This window comes from Delphinapterus leucas, chromosome 7, assembly GCF_059928025.1.
Source record: "Delphinapterus leucas isolate spDelLeu-1000000601 "Yukka" chromosome 7, BTC_Dleu_Yukka2, whole genome shotgun sequence".
Taxonomy (NCBI): domain Eukaryota; kingdom Metazoa; phylum Chordata; class Mammalia; order Artiodactyla; family Monodontidae; genus Delphinapterus; species Delphinapterus leucas.
This window is the reverse complement of record NC_143135.1, coordinates 2,386,935-2,407,080: the sequence shown is the minus strand read 5'-3', so window position 1 is coordinate 2,407,080 and position 20,146 is coordinate 2,386,935. Positions and strand designations below refer to the sequence as shown.

The 20,146-nt window shown below is 54.1% G+C and overlaps 1 protein-coding gene across 8 annotated transcripts in view; it reads left to right on the top strand.

The window, feature by feature from the left end:
- The window catches only part of CARS1 (cysteinyl-tRNA synthetase 1), a 46,856-nt gene that overhangs the window by 12,100 nt on the left and 14,610 nt on the right, over positions 1–20,146 (top strand). For all 8 annotated transcript variants that reach the window (XM_022591094.3, XM_089914339.1, XM_089914338.1 and 5 more), the window contains 10 exons: positions 393–484; positions 1,347–1,435; positions 1,903–1,999; positions 2,416–2,514; positions 3,344–3,493; positions 13,597–13,737; positions 13,936–14,024; positions 15,643–15,764; positions 19,444–19,556; positions 19,968–20,096. In XM_022591094.3, the coding sequence (XP_022446802.1) occupies positions 393–484; positions 1,347–1,435; positions 1,903–1,999; positions 2,416–2,514; positions 3,344–3,493; positions 13,597–13,737; positions 13,936–14,024; positions 15,643–15,764; positions 19,444–19,556; positions 19,968–20,096 (1,121 nt within the window). The remainder of the gene's footprint in view (positions 1–392; positions 485–1,346; positions 1,436–1,902; positions 2,000–2,415; positions 2,515–3,343; positions 3,494–13,596; positions 13,738–13,935; positions 14,025–15,642; positions 15,765–19,443; positions 19,557–19,967; positions 20,097–20,146) is intronic.

The window sequence follows — 20,146 nt, the reverse complement described above, 5'->3', positions numbered from 1 at the left end:
GGGGAGCCGGCCACTGGCCCGCAGCCGTTTCCATCCTGACCTGGCTTCCGCGCCCGGAGGTGGCCCACGTCCTCTGAAGCCTCCACGGGGCCCGTCCTCCTGAGGGGGTGGCCAGCTGCGTTGCGGTCCAGGCGTGCGGCTGGCCCGTGTGCAGGGCCCGCGCCTCCCGTGCGCCCTCAGGCTGGGTCGGGCGCCTCATGCTCGGAGCCGGCGGAGGGGAGGCTGTGTGTAATGGGCCTTCTCCCGCCCCGTGGGGTTGGGACTGTGGGATGCGCCGCCACTCAGACGTGAGCAGGCAGAGAGGGGGCACGAGCGCTGGACGCGGGTGACGCTCTCGGGGTCCACTTTCCCCTTGTCCCGCGAGTGACCCAGCTGTGCTCTCTCCCTGGCAGGCAGAGGCCGGCGCACGCAGCCCCCGTGGTCTCCTCCAGCCGGGTCCGAGCCGTGCCAACTCCGCCTGTACAACAGCCTGACCCGGAGGAAGGTAGGGGGGCCCTGGGGGCAGGGGCGGCAGCTCTTAGCTAGTCGGCGAGCGTCCTCTGTGTGGCCGGGGCGGGGCTGTCCTCGGAAGCACACCTGGCACGCCTCAAGGGGCCTGCCCGTCGGCGCTCTGGCTGTGGCTGTGCTCGGGGCCAGGCCCAAGTGTAGATGCTCGTGGCTGCTCTGAGCCAGGCCAGGAGCCAGCGTGCTCTTGCAGGGGACCTGTGGTGGCAGCTGGTGTCCCAGTGCCAGCCAAGCAGGGCCTGTTGCTGTCGGGGGCCCAGCAGGTGTGGGGACGAGGGCAGTATTGGCCGGGGCCGCTCAGCAGGGCCGGTGGCTCCAGAGGTTTTGAAAAGGACTCCAATGGCTCATTGGATTGCCATCAGCAAGCACCCTGAGCAGATGGGAGACGGGGTCCCCCTCGTGGACTTAATTGGTGACAGCGGCCCCTGAACTGGTCTGAGACCATCGGGCCGTCGGCGTGCGGCCTCGCTCTCTAGGCCGGCTCCTCTGGGATTGCGGACCCCCGGGCATCTGTGAAAGGACACCTCCCCCCCGCTCACGTCGTTCCTGGGGGCAAAGGCAGGGCAGTCCCTGCGCTCAGCACGGGGCCTGGCTCGCAGCAGGTGCTTGATGAACGGAAGAGCAGCAAAAGCAGGAGCGTCCGTCTCCTTACCCCCAGCTTGCGTCCCCGAGTGGGATCCCAGGGAGGAAGGGGCCTGCCCCCATCCCAGATGACTGTGACTTTCCCGTAAAACTAAGCAGTCCTCGTGGAATGTGTATGAACCATTTGTCTCTGGCGGCTGTGGTCCTGCACGGTGCCTCCTGCATCCTTTGTGACGGTCATTCCTTCATTTCCAACCAAGGACGTGTTTGTACCTCAAGACGGGCGGAGGGTGACGTGGTACTGCTGCGGGCCCACCGTCTACGACGCCTCCCACATGGGGCACGCCAGGTAGGGCTGCACCTGGGCGCCGCTACAGGGACCCAAGCTCTGAGAGGAAGCTCAACGCCCAGCCTTTCCTCTTATTTTTAAGAAGAAAAATTTTCATTCCGTCAGTACTACATATTCACTGTAGAAAAACTAGAGAGACCAGATAACCAGAAAGAAAAAGCCCACAGCCCCGATGTTACTCTCCTGGACTCTGACCAGATACTTTCCTCCGTGTGCCTGGCAGTTCCTCCTCATCCGAGGCTCTGGAGGTGGGGGTGGGGGGTGCCCGGTGCTGGGATCCCTGACACCCAGACCCATGGCCAGTGTGCAGTGCCCCCCGCCCCGCAGTCACGAGTGGGGTGGGCATGAGAGTAGCGGCTTTGGGGGGAAATGCGGGGGATCTTTTTCCTTGTATGTGTTTTAACTGCAGAGCCAAGGTGATGTGCGTGATGTGCTGTGTGGAAAGGTTTGTCTTTTTATTGTTCTAGGTCCTACATCTCCTTCGATATCTTGAGAAGAGTGCTGAGAGATTACTTCAAATTTGACGTCTTTTATTGCATGAACATCACAGACATTGATGATAAGGTAAAGGGAGTTTTCAAGGTTGAATTTTAAATACAGTGGACGGTCCGAGGGAAGCAATGACTTTGGGTGAGTTAATAAAGTAACGTCGGCCTGAGTGCCCTCAGCCCGACACGTGCTGTTTGAATCCCCTCTGGGACTCGTATCACGGTTTATGCAGACGACGATGTCCTGTATTCAGCTGTTTGGATGCTGTTGGGAAACCTGGGGAAATGTTAATAACACCCAGTGCTCCAGGGAAGGCGCGTGCTATAGTGTCTGGCGCTGCAGGGAGGCCGGGCCTGGCTCAACATGTTCGGACAGTTCCGGCGTCTGTGGCGGGGCGGTGTGTGTGGGTGTGAGCTCAGGCACCGCCCGGCACTCTGCACAGGGACCCGGCAGGTGCCGAGCTGACCCCCGTTTCCCTCCTCTGCTCCCAGATCATCAAGAGGGCCCGGCAGAACTACTTGTTTGAGCAGTACCGGGAGAAGCAGCCCCAGGCAGTGCAGCTCCTGGAGGACGTGCACGCTGCCCTGCAGGTGGGCCCCCGGCCGCTCCTGGGTCCCCACGTCCCCATGTCCCCGTCCCAAGCGCAGGGGCTGTCCTCGGCGCGCTTCATAACGTGTAGGGTCATGACGTCTCGGTCGCGGTGCTCCCCGGGCCCACGGGGAAAGCCGCCAGGATGGACGCACGTGGGTGGGGCGGGGGGAGGGGGGTGACCGTTGCTGCCGCTTACGGGAGAACCTCAGAACCGGTCACGGCGATCTGCGCCGACTTGTGAATCTTCCACGTGGAGCTCACGAGCAAATGACACGCGTGTGACCAGGACGCAGAAGCTGTGCTAAGCTTCTCAAATGGGTGGTGCTGGAAATTTCTGGAATTATTTGAAGAAATTAGTTCTTTCCAATTTAATATTTTTGTTTTGAATACACAGTGTTACAACTGATGGCGTCAGACGGTGAGGTCAGGAAAAGGCATTTTCTTCTTTTCCATAATTGTTATCTTTAGTAATTGCAGTAACGATTACTGTTGTGCTTTTCATGTTTTATCTCTGGAAGAAAAATGTAGGAATAAAATTAGGGCTTAGCAATCCTCTAGGCGGACGAGGGGGGCCCACTGGGCGGTGGTGCCTTCGTGGTGGCAGGTGACACACCCGCGTGGCCCCGGGCACAGCCTTAGGACGCTGCCACGCCCGGCTCACTCAGACGAGGCCGCAGGCCAGGGTCCCTCTGGGGTGACACTCCACAGACACAGACCTCTGGGTCGCCACGGGCAGTGGGCAGAACTGGCCTCGTGCGTGGAGTCACCTCTGGACACGGGTCTCTGCTGAGCAGGCATAACAGCTGTGGCCTCTCCTCACGCTCGCAGCCGTTTTCAGCAAAGTTACGCGAGACCTCGGATCCCGACAAGAGGCAGATGCTGGAGCGCCTGGAGCGCGCGGTGCGGCTGGCGGCAGAGCCGCTGGAGGAGCCGGCGCGGCGCGGCCTGGCGGGGGAGGAGCTGGACGGCCGCGTGCAGGTGAGGCTGAGGTGGGTCCCGCCGGCCCCTCGCCTTTGCCCCACTGCCTTCAGGGAAACAGCAGGTGCTCTCGGGGCGGAGCGGGCTCCTCAAGGTGTTTCCCACACTCGCCGGGGACTCTGTGCAGCGTTGGCACTGGCAGCACCTGGGGCAGGCGGAGCGAGAGATGCCGGTGGGCCTGAGCTCCGGGGCCGCGGGGACCCGCTGGGCTTGAGCCTTCCCCGCGGCGGCCTTCTGCCCCTGAGGGCGGGCTCCGGGTGCCCGGCCTTCCTCCGGTCCCGACGGCCCTTCTCCTCTGCGCCGGCGCCCCCTGCTGGCCGCTTGCAGAACCGCGGGAAGGACGCAGCCAGGGAGGCTGCGGCCGAGGGCGCGGACGTGTAAGGGGGTGGCCGCCTGCAGGGCCCCCCCTCTTCTGGGGCCTCGCGGGGCAGGATGCTTGGTGTGCTTGTCCCGAGCTTCGTGAGGAGTCAGGCGCACGGGGTCTTGGGGACGAGGGCTTTCCCGCGGGCGTGCTTCTGAGACGGCCACACGAGGTCCCGCCCTCCCTGCTGTGGACGCCTCGGGCCCAGCCCTTTATTTCTTCTCCTGAGAAGCTGGTTACCTTTCCGCGTTACCGGCAGTGATGCTGGGAATTCTCTTCCCAACGATTCCAGTGAGGTCCTTTTTGTTAAAATTGTGGTAAAGTATGCATAACATACAGTTACCACTTGAACCATTTTTAAGTACATGTGTTCACATGGTTGCGTAAACATCACCACCGTCCATCTCCAGAAGTTCTTTCGTCTTCCGAAACGGACGCTCTGTCCCCATGGAACGCTCACTCCCCTCCCCTCCCCCAGCCCGGGCCCCACCATCTGCTTTCCGCCCCCATGAATCTGGCTCCTCCAGGGACCTCACACAAGTGGGATCACACAGTGTTTGTCCTTTTGTGACTGGCTTATTTCACTCGGCAAACTGTCCTCGAGGTTCAGCCACGCTGTAGCCTGTGTCAGAACGTCCTCTCTTCTTTTTTTTTTTTTTTCTTACGGTACACAGGCCTCTCACTGTTGTGGCCTCTCCCGTTGCGGAGCACAGGCTCCGGACGCGCAGCCTCAGCGGCCATGGCTCACAGGCCCAGCCGCGGGGCATGTGGCATCTTCCCAGGCCGGGGCACGAACCCATGTGCCCTGCATCGGCAGGCGGACTCTCAACCACTGTGCCACCAGGGAAGCCCCATCCTCTCTTCTTAAGACTGAGTACTGTTCCGTGATGTGGGTGGACCACGTTTTGTGTGTCCTGTCATCCTTCGATGAACTTTTGCGTTGTCTCTTGTGAATCATGCTGCTATAAACATGGGTGTGCAAGTATCTGTTCGAGTCCCTGCTTTTAATTCTTCTGTGGGTATACCCCCAAAAGCAGGTTGTACACCAGCTCAACTTTTAATATTCTGAGGCACTGCCGTGCTGTTTTCCATGGAGCACAGGGTTCCAGTGTCTTCACATCCTTGTCAACCCCTGTGCTTTTCTGTTTTCCTGACTTTGCAGGACATTTGGTCCATGCCAAGAGGTCCTTGAAATTTGGTCCCATCCAAAACGTCCATGGTTATATCTGGTCCATGCCAAATGGTTTTAGATAGGACCACACTTCAGAGGCTTTTTGGTGTGGACCAAACGTCTTATGGACCAGATGTCTTACATGTAAATGTATCCTCCTACTAACATGCTTCCAGTGTCCTGTTAATTTGCCTATACACCAGCACTTTGTGTTGCTGGATTCGTTCCTTTTTATCAATGGAACGTATACTGTAAAGTGGTAATTACTGTGGTTTGAATTTGCATTTCTCCAACCTCTCCTGAGACTGAGTATGTTTTCACGTGTTCACTTGCTGGCTGTAATTCTGTACATCCATCTTCTGCCCCGTTTTCCACTGGGCTGTTTGTCTTCTTACTGGTTTGTAAGCATCCTTAGGTTTTCCCCAGACACTAATCCTTTCTCATTTAAATGTGTTGCAAGCGCTTTCTCCTAATTTGTGGCTCTTCTTTTCACTTCCTTTTAATAACAGAGGGTCTTAGTTTTAATGTATTCCACTTTATCTGTTTTCCCTTTTATACTTGGCAGTTTTGTGTCTTAAGAAATCTTTCTTGCCCTGAAACGTGAATATATTCCCCAGTATTTTCTTCTGAGGATTTTAAAGTTGTACAGTTCACATTTAAGTCTTTGATCCCCCAGAATTAGTGTTTGTAAGTCATGTGAGTAGAGATCCTATCCCCTCTCCCCCGCACAGATATGGGAGGCCCCCCCCTCTCCTCAGCCCCTTTCTGTCGTGTGTCGTGTCTCAGTTCTGTTCCATAGGTCAGGTTATCCACTCTGTGTGAGTCTCACCGCGTCTGTCACCAATGCCTGGAGAGGTAGGAAGCCTCACCTTGTTTCCGTTCTCCAGGTATGGTTTTCTTTTTTTCTTTTTTAAAGATTTATTTATTTATTTATTTTTGGCTGCGTCGGGTCTTAGTTGCAGCACGCGGGATCTTTCGTTGCCGCACGCGGGCTTCTCTAGCTGTGGCATGCGGGTTTTCTCTCTCTAGTTGTGGCTCGCGGGCTTAGTTGCCCTGTGGCATGTGGGATCTTACTTCCCTGACCAGGGATTGAACCCACATCCCCTACATTGTAAGGCGGATTCTTTACCGCTGGACCGTCAGGGAAGTCCCACCAGGTATGTTTTGAATGCTCCTTGCTTGTCGAGTCCCATACAAGATACTCCTGGGGTTTTATTTATTTATTTATTCATTTATGGCTGCGTTGGGTCTTCGTTGCTGTGCGTGGGCTTTCTCTAGTTGCGGCGAGAGGGGGCTGCTCTTCATCGCGGTGCGCAGGCTTCTCATTGTGGTGGCTTGTCTTGTTGCGGAGCACGGGCTCTAGGCACGTGGGCTTTGTAGTTGTGGCACACGGGCAAAGTAGTTGTGGCTCACGGGCTCTAGAGCGCAGGCTCAGTAGTTGTGGCGCACGGGCTTAGTTGCTCCGCGGCATGTGGGATCTTCCCAGACCGGGGCTCGAACCCGTGTCCCCTGCATTGGCAGGTGGATTCTCAACTGCTGCGCCACCAGGGAAGCCCTTCAATATTATATATTGATGGATCATTTCAGAGCTCCACCTTTGAATGTGTTGATCCTCTCTATTCTCTCTTTCTATTTCAAAAAAAATTTTTTTTAAGAGTTTATTATTTTAGAGCAGTTTCAGGTTCACAGCAAAACAGGTTTCGTGTTTTGATAAATAAAGATTTCCTGTGTACCCCCACCCCACCCCCATACACACAGAGCCACGCCCACTGTCAGCATCCCCCCCCCCCCAGAGCCGTATGTTTGTTACAACTGGGGAAACTACACTGACACGTTGTCATCACCCACACAACAGTTTACATTAGGGTTCTGTCTTGGTGTTGTACATTCTGTGGGTTTGGACAAATGTATAGTGATACGTATCTGCCCTTAGAGTCTTCCACACAGTAGTTTCCCTGCCCTAAAAATCCTCTGTGCTTCGCCTATTCATCCCTCCTTCACCCCAACACCTGGTAACCACTGATCCTTTTACTGTCTTCATAGTTTTGCCTTTTCTGAATATCACAGAGTTGGAATCATGCAGTATGTGCCCTGCTCAGATTGGCTTCTTTCACTTAGTAATGTGAATTTAACGTTCCTCCGTGTCTTTTCATGGCCTGATAGCTCACTTCTCTGTAGCACTGAAGGTTAGTTCATCGTCTGGACGGACCACAGCGCATTTACGCACTCACGCACTGAAGGGCATCTTGGCTGCTTCCAAGTTTTAGCAATTAGGCATAAAGCTTCTGTAAACATCCATGTGCAGGTTTTTGTGTGGACATAAGTTTTCACCTCTTTTGGGTAAATACCAAGGAGCGTAACTGCTGGATCATGTGGTGAGAGTAGGTTTAATTTTTTTTTTTTTTTTTTTTTGCGGTACGCGGGCCTCTCACTGTTGCGGCCTCTCCCGTTGCGGAGCACAGGCTCCGGACGCGCAGGCTCAGCGGCTGTGGCTCCTGGGCCCAGCCGCTCCGCGGCACGTGGGGATCCTCCCGTACCAGGGCACGAACCCGTGTCCCCTGCGTCGGCAGGCGGACCCTCAACCGCTGCGCCACCAGGGAAGCCCCTAATTGTTGAAGAAACCGCCAAACTGTCCCCCAAAGTGGCTGCACCATTTCCACTCCCGCCAGTGGGGGATGAGAGTTCCCGTCGCTCCCGATCCTCACTATAGCCTTCGGTGTTGTCAGTGTTGCAGATTTTGGCCATTGAAATAATGTGCGGAGTATCTCGTTGTTTTAATTTGCATTTCCCTGATGCCACACGATGTGGAGCATCTCTTGATATTTATTTGCCGTCTTTATGTCTTTGGTGAGGTGTCTGTTAATGTCTTTGGACCTTTTTTAATCAGGTTGTTTTCTTATTGTTGAGTTTTGAGAGTTCTTTGTATATTTTGGATAACAGTCCTTTATCAGATGTGTCTTTTGCAAATATTTTCTTCCGGTATGTGGCTTGTCTTTTCATTCTCTTGACAGTGTCTTTCCCAGAGCAGAAGTTTTTAATGGTGATAAAGTCCAGCTTATCAATTCTTTTCTTTCGTGGATCGTGCATTTGGTGTTGTGTGGAAGAAGTCATTGTCAAAGCCAAGGTCATCTTTGAAGTGCGTAAGGTCTTGGTCTAGATTCATGGTTTTTGCATGTGATGCCCAGTTGTTAAGCACAGTTTGTTGGAAACTGTTTTTGCTCCTTTGCTCCTTTGTCAAAGAACAGTTGGCTATATTTATATGAGTCTGTTTCTGGACTCTGTGCTGTTCCATCGCTCTGTTTGTCTGTTCTTTCACCAACGCCACACTGTCTTGATTACGGTAGCTTTACAGTAAGCCTTGAAGTCGGGGAGTGTCAGTCCTCCACCTTTGTTCTCCTTCAATATTGTGTTGGCTATTCTGGGTCTTTTGCCTCCTCTCCGTATACACTTTTTTTTATTTTTTAATATTTATCTATGTATTTATTTGGCTGCGCCGAGTCTTGGACGCGGCATGTATGATCTTTTAGTTGCGGCATGCATGTGGGATCTAGTTCCCCAGCCAGGAACCAAACCCGGGCCCCCTGCGTTGGGAGCGTGGAGTCTTAGCCCCTGGACCCCTAGGGAAGTCCCTCCGTGTACACTTTAGACTCAGCTTGTCAATATCCATAAAATAACCTGGTAGGATTTTGATTAGGATAGAATCGAATCTACAAATCAAGTTGGGAGGAACTGGCACCTCGACAGCATTAAACCTTCCTGTCCCCAGACGTGAAATGTCTCTCCATTTCTTTCATCAGAGTTTTGTAGTTTTCCTCATGTAGATCGTGTACGTCTTTTGTAAGACATATATGTGAGTAGTTCATTTCGGATGCTGATGTAAATGGTATTGTGGTTTTAACTTCAAATTCCACTTCTTATTTCCTGGCCTTTAGTCTTGTCTTCTTTCCCAGTCAATATACAGACGGTCCCCGACCTCTGACAATTTGACTTAGGATTTTTTGGCTTTACGATGGTGCAAAAGCAATAAACAGTCAGTATAAACCATACTTTGAATTTTGATCTTCTCCTGGGCTAGCGATATGCAGTCCAGTACTCTCTCGGGATGCGGGGCACCATCAGTGAGCCTCAGATTGCCAGGGTGAACAACTGACACACTTACAATTACACTGTGCCCAGACAACCATTTTGTTTTTCACTTTCAGAACAGTATTCAGTACATTACATGAGATATTTCAACACTTAATTATAAAATAGGATTGGTGTTAGATGATGTTTCCCAACTGTAGGCTAATGTATTCTGAGCACATTTGAGGTAGGCTAGGCTAAGCTGTGATGTTGGGTAGATTAGGTGTGTTAAATGCACTTTCAACGTAATGATATTTTCAACTTATGATGGGCTTATAATCCTGTATAATCCTCTTTTTTTTTGCCCTTTTCTTGCCTTATTGCATTAGCAAGGACTTCCAGTATGATGTTGGAAAGGACTGGTGAGAGGGGACATTCTCGCATTATACCTCATCTTAATGGAAAAGCTTCCGATTTCTCACCACTGAGTCTGATGTTAGCTGTAGGCTTTTTGTAGCTGTTTTTTGTTTGTTTGTTTATTAAGTTGAGGAAGTTCCCCTCTATTCATTTACTGAGAGTTTTTATCATGAATGGGTGTTGCATTTTGTCAGATGCTTTTTCTGCATCTATTGGTATGACCTTGTGGTTTTTCTTTTTTAGTCTGTTGATGTGATGATTTACATTGATTTTATAAAGTAGAACCAGCCTTACATACTTGTGATAAATTTCACTTGGTTGTGGTATATAATTCTTTTTATCCTTTTGTGGATTCAATGTGGTAATATTTTGTTAAGGATTTTGCATCTGTATTCATGAGAGATTTTTTTTTTTTTTTGCAGTACGCGGGCCTCTCACCGTTGTGGCCTCTCCCGTTGTGGAGCACAGGCTCCGGACGCGCAGGCTCAGCGGCCATGGCTCACGGGCCCAGCCGCTCCGTGGCATGTGGGGTCTTCCCGGACCAGGGTACGAACCCGTGTCCCCTGCGTCAGCAGGCAGACTCTCAACCACTGTGCCACCAGGGAAGCCCCCACGAGAGATATTGATCTGTGGTTTTCTTGGAATGTCCTTGTCCAGTTTAGGTATTAGGGTAATGCTGTCCTCCTAGAAGGAACTGGGAAGTATTCTCTTTGCTTCTGTCCTCTGAAAGAAACTGTAGAAAATTAGTATAATTTCTTCCTTAAGTGTTGGCAGAATTCAGCAGTGAATCCATCTGGGCCTGGTGCTTTCTATCTTGGAAAGTTATTAATTATTGATTTAACCTCTTTAATGGATACAGGCTTATTCAGATTCTCTGTATCATGTTGTGTGAGTTTTGGCAGATTATGTCTTTCAAAGAATTGGTCCCTTCAGGTTATCAAATTCAGGGGTACAGAGTTGTTTATAATATTCCTTTATTCTTCTTTTAACTTCCATGGGGTCTGTAGTGATGTCCCCTCTTTCATTTCTAATATTAGTATTTGTGTCCTCTTTTTTTCTTGGTTAACTTGGCTCATCAATTTTATTGATCTTTTCAAAGAACCAGCATTTGGTTTTGTTGATTTTCTCTATTAATTTCCTGGTTTCTGCTTTAATTAAAAAAAAATATTTATTTGTTTGTATGGTTGCACTGGGTCTTAGTTGCAGCAGGCAGTCTCCTTAGTTACAGTTCGAGGGCTCCTTGGTTGCAGCTCGCTGGCTCTTTAGTTGCAGCACGTGAGCTCCTTAGTTGTGCATGCGAACTCTTGGTTGCTACACGCACGTGAGATCTAATTCCCTGACCAGGGATCGAACACGGGAGCCCTGCATTGGGAGCACGGAGTCTTAACCACTGGACCACCAGGGAAGTCCCTCTGCTTTAATTTTTTATTACATCCTTTCTTCTGCTTACTTTGAATTTTTTTTTAATTGGCAACAAGCTAACTTTATTTATCTTCATTTTTATTATCACTATTTTTTCGGCTGTGTTGGGTCTTCGTTGCTGCACGCAGGCTTTCTCTAGTTGCGGCTAGTAGGGTCTACTCTTGGCTGTGGTGCATGGGCTTGTCACTGCGGTGACTTCTCTTGCTGTGGAGCACGGGCTCTAGGTGCGCAGGCTCAGTAGTTGTGGCACGTGGGCCCTAGAGTGTGCGGGCTTCAGTATTTGTGGTGCGCGGGCTCAGTAGTTGTGGCTCACAGGCTCTAGAGTGCAGGCTCAGTAGTTGTGGCACATGGGCTTAGTTGCTCCGTGGCATGTGGGATCTTCCCGGACCAGGGCACGAACGCGTGTCCCCTGCATTGGCAGGCGGACTCTCAACCACTGCGCCACCAGGGAAGCCCTTAGTATTTATCTACTTATTTATTTATGTATTTATTTTGGCTGCGCCGAGTCTTAGTCGCGACAAGTGAGATCTCTGTTCTGTTTTTTTTTGGTCAGCCTCTGAGAACACAGGCGTTTTGGTTTTCAGTTTTGGAGGCTGCTACTGAGATCTCCTCAGGCTGAGACTCCTTCCTCAGTCACGTCCAGTCAGGCCCATCAGAGACGTTCTTCATTTCCATTTAGGCGCTTTCCCCTCTAGCATCTCTGTTTGGTCCTGTCTTGGGATTTCCGTCTCTCTGCTTACATTCCCCACCTGGCTTCGCACGCTGCCTGCTTTGTCCACTAGGGCCCTTAGCATATCGGTCACGGTTGTTTTAAATCCCTGGTCTGATAATCCCAGGATCCCTGCCACGTCTGGTCCTGTTGCTCTCTCTGTCTTTTCAGAAAAGTGGCGTTTCAGCTTTCGGTACGCCTTGTGATTTGTTTTCATGGTAGTTAGTACATGATGTACTGGGTAGAAGGAGCTGCTGTCAGTAGTCGTGTGGCGAGGACGCCCTCTGTGGTCCTGTGATGGGTCTCAGTCCTTCAGTGGCCTGTGCCCGTGGCCTGTGAACATCACAGGTGTTTCTGGGTTTCTCCTCCCCTCCCCCTTAGATGGGGCAGGATGTGTGGAGGGGCCTGGAGGTGGACGTTTTCCTCCCCCAGGTCAGTTAGGCTCTGCTAGAGCCCCAGCAGCTCAGGTTCTGGTTAGCTGGTTCCTCCTGAGGGCAGCCTTGTTAAGAACAGAATGCTTTGTCATATTTCAGAGCAGTTCCTTTGCCTCTCCCCCTGCCGGAAGCATGAGGGGATTTTTCTCCAATATTTACTGTGAGTAACCGTCAGGGCTCCTAGAGGTAAATCCCACAAATTTGTGGGGCCCCAAAGGCTGGGTCGCCCTGGAGTTTTGATCTCGGACTCGTGCGCACCGAGCCTCCAGCGGGCGGTCAGTTTCAGTTCCGGCCCCCCTGCCCGTCCCTGGGCCCCAAGCGCTTTCTGCCCCGGTAAGTGGCTTTCTCTGCACCTGCCCGTCTCCCTGCAGTTCAAGGGGCGGCGGTTTGCCCTGGGCCTCTTTCCCTTACGGATCTAAGAGGAGTAGTTGCGCAGCCTTTCGCTCATTGTCGGGACAGAGTGGCAGCTCAGGACTTCAGCTCATTTTCTGGTTTAAGCATTTGAGGCCATAAATTTTCCTCTAAGTATCATTTTTGCTACTTCCACGTATTTTGACATTATTTGCTTCTGAACGGTTTTTTATTTCCATTTTGATTTCTTGTTTGGAAACCCAAGAATTATCTAGAAGTTTGTTTGATTGGAATCTCATTCTTCTGCTTGGTCATGATCTGTGTCGATCCCGAGGGCGGGGGTGGGCTTTCTGCCCCTCCGCATGGGGCAGGCCCTGCCCCTGGGCACCAGCCTGGTCCTGGGAGGTTTCCCCTGCTGCCCCCCAGCGCAGCAGCACATGAGCGGCTCTGTTCTGTCTGGGAGCTGCCACAGGGGGTGCCCTTGCCACCGCTTCCACGCCCAGGTTCCCTGCGCCCTCTCCCTCCATCCTTTGGTCTTTGCCTCCGCCCCTGCCAGTGGACCGCAGACCGCCTGCCTGTCCCCACGTCTGTCGGCTCCGGTTAATGAGCAAAAACACTAGATTCCTCCAGGGCAGAGCTCCAGGTCCCCCTGGCCTTCGGGACTCCGGCTGCAGCCCTGATGCTGTCACATCACGTCTCAGATGGACGTTCCTGTGTGTGGCGTGAGTGCTGCGGCGACAGGACACGACTCGTACCCATGCTGCACCATTGTCGTAACACGGGGCCTTTGGTCAATGGCATGTGGCCGGCAGGGCGGCGTGGCCTTGGAGACTTCCCACCGGGACGTGGCTCCGCCTCCCGTTGTGACTCTCCCCTCGAGCACTCAGGTGTCCAGGCTGTGGCTGACCACACCACGTGCTCTCCCACCCTGCCCCAGGCAGCCCCACTGCACCGCTGGGCCTCCCCAAGCTCACCCTGACCCTCCGGCGACATGGTCAGCGCTCTGAACACTCCGGCCTCTTAACCGCCAGGCCATCCGTGGGAGCGCCGTGGTCTCCTGGGTTGGGGCCGCGTCTGTGCATCCGAGGCCTTGAGTGACACAGATTGACCGCGCCAGCTGTGAGCCCGTGAAAGTTGCACGTGTGGGCGGATATTCTGTTTCTCTTTCTTCAGGTGCTGTTGGAAGAAGCAAAGGATCTGCTTTCCGACTGGCTGGATTCCATGCATGGCAGTGAAGTGAGCGACAATTCTATTTTCTCCAAACTGCCCAAGTTCTGGGAAGCAGAGTTCCACAAAGACATGGAAGCCCTGAACGTAAGTGTCTCCGACTGTCTTGACCTTGCTGTCTTGGGCTGAGGATCCCCCATGACCAGAAGGCCTTGTGGGATCCAGACCATTTCACTTTGCAAGTAAATTCAGTTAAAGATGAGCGTGGCAGGGGGGAGGGGGGGGCTTCTGGGCGCCAGCAGTGCTGCAGCTCCCCTTGAACCAGGACTTTGTCATCGTCCCCAGGTCCTCCCTCCAGATGTCCTAACCCGCGTTAGTGAGTACGTGCCGGAGATCGTGGACTTCGTCCGGAAGATTGTGGACAACGGTTATGGGTGAGCTTGAGGCCCTGCTCAAGGCTGCGCAGCATTCCAGGCAGGTTTTCCAGGGAAAGCGGCTCTCCTCTGGCTCCAGACCAGGAGCAGAAAAGCGCACGGTTTTGCTGCTCAGGGTGGTGGTGCCCTGGGGCTCCCGTTACAAAGCACCACGTGGCAGGCAGCTCAAACCACAGAATAGTCAGCGCACAGCTCCAGGGGTCCCTGTGTGCGTGCACACGTGCCGCTTGTCCCTCCCTTTGTGTCCCGATCTCTTCTTATAAGGACACTGGTCGTACTGGATTAGGACCCCACCCTAATGGCCTCATTTTCACTTGATTCCCTCTGTAAAGACCCTCTTTCCAAATACAGTCAGACTCCGAGGTGCGTGCTGGGGGTCAGGACTCCAGCATGTGGATTTGGAGGACACGGTTGAGCCGTAACTTCGCCTTATCGGCAGCCGCTTTCCTCTGTGCCACTTGGTTCTCAGCTTCCCAGTTGCTTTGTAAGAGAACCCTCTGGGTTTTCCTTGGTAGTGGCGGCTCTTCAAACAACTATTTAGCTGTACGGAGGCCATGTCTTTGTTCCAGGCAGGAAGGGGAAGCAGGAGGGTGATGCTGGCTACACCCAGCCTGTCCCCGAAGCCCCCGGCAGATTTGGTCATACAGCTTGGGGCCTAGTCCAGGACCTGGGGCCACCCCCACCCAAGGGGCTGGCCAGCACCTCTGCCCAGGCCCGTGGCCTGCCCTGGGGACCACAGTGAGAGATGCTGTAGGTACCACCTGGCCCCTGGTCCACTGGGAAGCTCCCAGTTAAGGCCACGCGTCACCAGGTCCCCAAAGCAGCACGCTGTTGCCCTTGGGCACCTCCAGGTCTTTGGAGACGCAGGCCACATGGTGTGGGCACTCAGAGTCTTCCTCGTGTCGGGTCCCAAGGCGGGTGGGCTTTATCCTTGCCGGGCCGGGATTTGGCCCCAGGTTACCGTCCTCACCATCTGCCTGCGTGGAACGCTTTGCACGTCTCTGAGTCAGCGTTTTCAGAAACAGGCAGCAAGTGGACCCGTGGACGGGGGCCAGGCGTCTGTGTGCTGATGCCAGGCCCCCGCCCGGGAGAGCGGCCATCCCCCTCGCGCGAGGTGAGGCGGGCGGGGGCCTTGGAGCAGCAGGAAGTGCCTGGCACAGGGACCAGGCCGTGGGTTCTCGCGAAAGGACAATAGCTCCTTGCACCCCCACCGCCCCCCACCGCCACCCCCACCCGTCACACGGTCACCGTGGGGCAACTCCAGACTGCCAAGCTGAGTGACATGGGCAGGGCCACGGCGAGAGGAGACAGGGCATCCCGGCCTGGAGTAATCCCCACGCTCCCAGGAGGCAGAGCCTGGCGGGCCGGGCAGGTGGTGGCGTGTAGACAGAGGCAAGGGTGGCAGGGCGGAGGGACAGGCTGTCAGGGAGTGTGGAGTCCCTGTCCCGGCCCCTCTCAGCCCACACAGCAGCTCTGTTTGAACAGCCTCCTGGCCTCCCCGCAGCGTGGTCGAACCAGGGGAGGCTCGCAGCTGGAGCAGATGCCCCGACGGCCTGCGGGTGTCCAGGCCGGCCCGCGAGCACTTCATCACACCTCCCCCAATGGCTTTGTTTTCCAGCTACGTTTCAAACGGGTCCGTCTACTTCGACACGGTGAAGTTTGCCAACAGTGAGGGACACTGCTACGGGAAGCTGGTGCCCGAGGCCGTCGGGGATCAGAAAGCCCTGCAGGAGGGGGAAGGTAAACGGACCGGCTCGAAGTCAGAGCCAAGTGGAGCCGCGGCCTCACCGCACACGATCGGGGTCACCAAGGTTCACGGGGACCGTGGTTTTTCACCTAAAGGGATTTTAGGAGCTCTGTACACTAAGCCCCTGAAATGTATTATTACTTAAGAAACAGAAGAGTGAGTGGCTGCAGTGCCATCCTGAGAAGCGTACAGACCTCGGGGCCTCGGCCATGGGGTTGGACTTTGCTGATCTCTCGGCACCCAGAGCACCCAAGGGTCGGGTGGGCTGTGCTGGACACCCAGGCGGGTGTGTGGAGAGGAATCAGATGGTGCTGAACGAGGGCACGTGTACCCACGCGGGGCAGCGGGGAGCCTGCGGAGGGAAAACCCCAGGGTGCTTTGGTCGAAGGCGTGCAATACTCCCAGTGAGGGAGTAGACACAAGATTGTTTACTTACCGATCCCACGAGTAGGGCCGGAGGTGGGCACTGGGCGGGGAAGGGCAGTCCCCCATCCCAGGGCAGGAGCGAGCAGCTGTTACTTGTAAGGCGGCTGCGGGAAAAGGAAGGTGGGAACTGAAGCCCGGTCCTTGTCTGGAAGTCCAGACTGTGGCTGTGGGCAGAGCTGTCCTGCCGTGAGAAGCTCGGGCAGCAGCTCAGAGCGGCTGCGTTCTCAGCACAGAGAGTGTGGCCATGTATAACGACAGCCCCGGGCCCATCTTGATCCACACATTTTAAACAGAGACACAGTGCCTTTTCTGGACCAGGCGGGACTCTACTTGTCTTTCTTAAGTGTTTACTTTCACCCCCTCAGTGTATCGGGGGGAGCAGTGCAGGGGCTGCTCTCACACTGCCGGACACACGCTGTTTATCCACCAGCGTTTCTGGGAGGCACTTTGGCCATAAATATGTTCATCTTTTTTTAACCACGGGTACAGTTTCCGCTTTTATCGTCCTTACATTTATTTATTTATTTTTTAAGATAAAGGATGTTCTTTTTTTTTTTTTTTTTTCCTTTGACTGTGTTGGGTCTTTGTTGCTGTGCGTGGGCTTTCTCTAGTTGCAGCGAGCGGGGACTATTTTTTGTTGCGGTGTGGTGGCTTCTCTTGTTGCGGAGCACGGGCTCTAGGCACGTGCGCTTCAGTGGTTGTGGCGCATGGGCTTAGTTGCTCTGTGGCATGTGGGATCTTCCTGGACCAGGGCTTGAACCCGTGTCCCCTGCATTGGCAGGCGGATTCTTAACCACTGCACCACTGGCAAAGTCCCTGTCCTTATTTAAATTTCACCATTAGGTATACTTAGAGCATAAGTATATACCAGCCTTATGTCCAGATTTTCAAAATGTGACGATAAATGGACAGGGAGCTGTAAAGATGTGATGTATTAGACGTTGTAGAAGATATTAAACAATTAGAGGGTCTAGTGGGTGGTAAACTTCTGTCTGTATGCCCTTGCATGGTCAGCGGCCAGGCAGACTTGTGAATTTCTGGGCTGCGGTTGGAGGAGACACTGTCCAGGACTGAACTGAAGTCCTGGGTTGCTGACAGAATCTCCCCAGACTTCAGGCCTTAGACAGACTCAAGAGTCTTTGTCAGGACACAAAGGCAGCTTTACTGTACAGGTTACAGTGCCGTCAACGTACGACTGTACGATGTTCATACGTTGTGATCAAGTATCTTTACCTCAAGGGCTCTGTTCTAAAGAGATATCAGAACTTAAAACAGGACGACACAGAAACATGGAGGAAGGACAGACCGGGTTAGTTTAACAGCGTGACCATCCGACCCAACGGCGTTTCAGACTCACGGCTGCTGAGCAGGGCCAGGCATCGGAGGCAGACCCTCAGGTCATGGGGCTCACGGTGGGAGAGCCATGTCAGGGGACCAGAAATGACACCAAGAGGGGGAAGCAGAGGGATCGTGTGGTTTACCTCTCTTCCGTAAAAAATCAGGAGCAAATAGCAAGTGTTACCAGGTAGTGACATTTGTGTCAAATGCAGAGAGGGGGAAGGGCGTGTGAGACAGAGCAGAGCCTCTGGTACAGGATTTTTCAAAGTTGATTTTTAAAGTTACAGACATTCATGAGTAACCATGTTCATTATAAAGAAAAGTTTAAAACCTCAACGTACGTTATCTGTCCGGTAAAGGGTGGGTAAAAGAGAAGGTCCCGGCGCCACGTCAGATTACGTTTTTGAGTATCTGCCGTCGCCGACGCCGTGGTTAAAATGCGCACGGTGAGAAAATAGATACAAGACCAGCGTGGCACTTGTCCTGTTTGTTGGATGTGTCTATGTTCTTCTTACATGGATTCACAAACCCACAAGTCAAGACACCAACATGTTAATCGTAGTTATTCCTACGTTTCCAACAACATAATAGCAGTTACCCCTGCGTTTCCAACAACACGTTAATAGTAGTTACCCCTGCGTTTCCAACATGTTAATAGTAGTTACCCCTACGTTTCCAACAACATGTTAATAGCAGTTACCCCTGCGTTTCCAACAACATGTTAATAGCAGTTACCCCCGCGTTTCCAACAACGTTAACAGCAGTTACCCCTGCATTTCCAACAACATGTTAACAGCAGTTACCCCTACGTTTCCAACAACATGTTAATAGCAGTTACCCCCGCGTTTCCAACAACATGTTAACAGCAGTTACCTCTGCGTTTCCAACTGTGGCACGTTTTCCTGGTTCTTGGCCGTGTTTTCCAAGTATTCTGCGTTTAGTGCCTGTTTCACCGTCCCAGTCTTTGTGTTCAGCGGTGCCTCCGTCTGCACTGTGTCCCTCTCAAAGTGGCCTTTTTCCAGTCATCCTGCATTTGCAGCCTGGACGGGAGAATGAGATTCATTCCTGTTCTGGAGTTTTCCAGCAGGTGCCTTGGTGAGGCCTTCTAGGGCCTGAGTGCTGGGCAGAGGCCCCATCACCCAGCAAGCAGCCCCCACTGCCTCCCCACTCGGGGATGCTCCGCCTGCAGGCTGGGCTGACCTGTGGGTGTTCATTTTCAGGAGGCCGATGTGTCGGTGGCCCCAGCACATGGTCTGGGGACGTCTCCCGTGGGGCTGTGGATTCCCTTTCTGGCTGGCTTCATCTGCATTCAGCGAGTGTGGGGAGGGAGAGGGGGAGGGTCTTCCAAGGAAACGGAACTTGGCCCAGGGAGCAGTGCTCCCGTTCGCTCTTGGGGTTAGACTGGTCCATAGCCTCCTTCCCGAAGCTGCCCTGTATGGACACGGGAGGCCCAGTGAGTGTCCTGATTTGCCACCTTCAGGCTGGGGGCGCCACACACAGCAGCCTGGTTGCCCTTACGCCCCCCAGAACCACAGCCAAGAGGCCCGCCGGGTCTTAGTACAAGATCCCGCCTACACGAGCCCGGGTCCCCGAGGCAGGCCCATGAGAACAGCGCCTCACACTCTGGGCCAGGCACTGTCATTGTCCTAGACGAGGGGCCGAGGTGGGGCGGCAGTGGAGGCAGGGGGTGCGGGTCCAGGTCCAGGGGTCGTCGCCCTTGGACGCCGGCTTGTGAGGCCGTGGCTTCTGAGCTTGCGGTTAGGGCTTCGTATCTAGACCCTGGGCAACTCCAAAATCTGGTCACAGTCAACTTGAAGGAGTGCTTGACCAAGTTAACAAACAAATACCTGAATCGTCCCTGGACCGAGACAATTCCATCCACCGAGTACCCGCCTCCCGTGTCCGCAGGCGACCTGAGCGTCTCGGCCGAACGCCTGAGTGAGAAGCGGTCCCCCAGCGACTTCGCCCTCTGGAAGGCCTCCAAGCCCGGGGAGCCATCCTGGCCGTGCCCCTGGGGAAAGGTGAGCACCCGGGATGGGGCGCCCGGGCCTGGGGCCGTCACCTCCCTGCCTTCCTGGGACTTGTGTCTTCCGCTGCATGGCTGGGGTGGTGGCACTGGACCGCCTCGGAGGCCCCTCTGTCCCAACAGCCTCTGACCCGGGGTACTAGGGGACGGATCCGCCCTCCGACATCCCCTGTGACAACAGTCCTGGTGGCCCAGAGCTGCGGGAAGAGGTGTCGGGAGAGGGGGATTCCTTGGCCTTCGCGAAGCTTGTTGTGACCTTTATAGCCTGGGGCCCTATTCGTCTTTTCGTGTGCGGGACTTGACCCTCGTTCCCATAGAGCTTAGGGGTTCTGAGGGTCGTGGACAGGGGAGCGAGTCCCGGCCCGTCACGGGGCGGTCACGGCGCTCACCACGTTTGGGTCCCTAGGGGCGTCCAGGGTGGCACATCGAGTGCTCGGCCATGGCAGGCACCCTCCTCGGAGCCTCAATGGACCTTCACGGAGGGGGCTTCGACCTCCGCTTCCCCCACCATGACAACGAGCTGGCGCAGTCGGAGGTAGGGGCCGAGGTCGCCGTCCTGGGCACACACGGGGGGTGGCGAGGTGC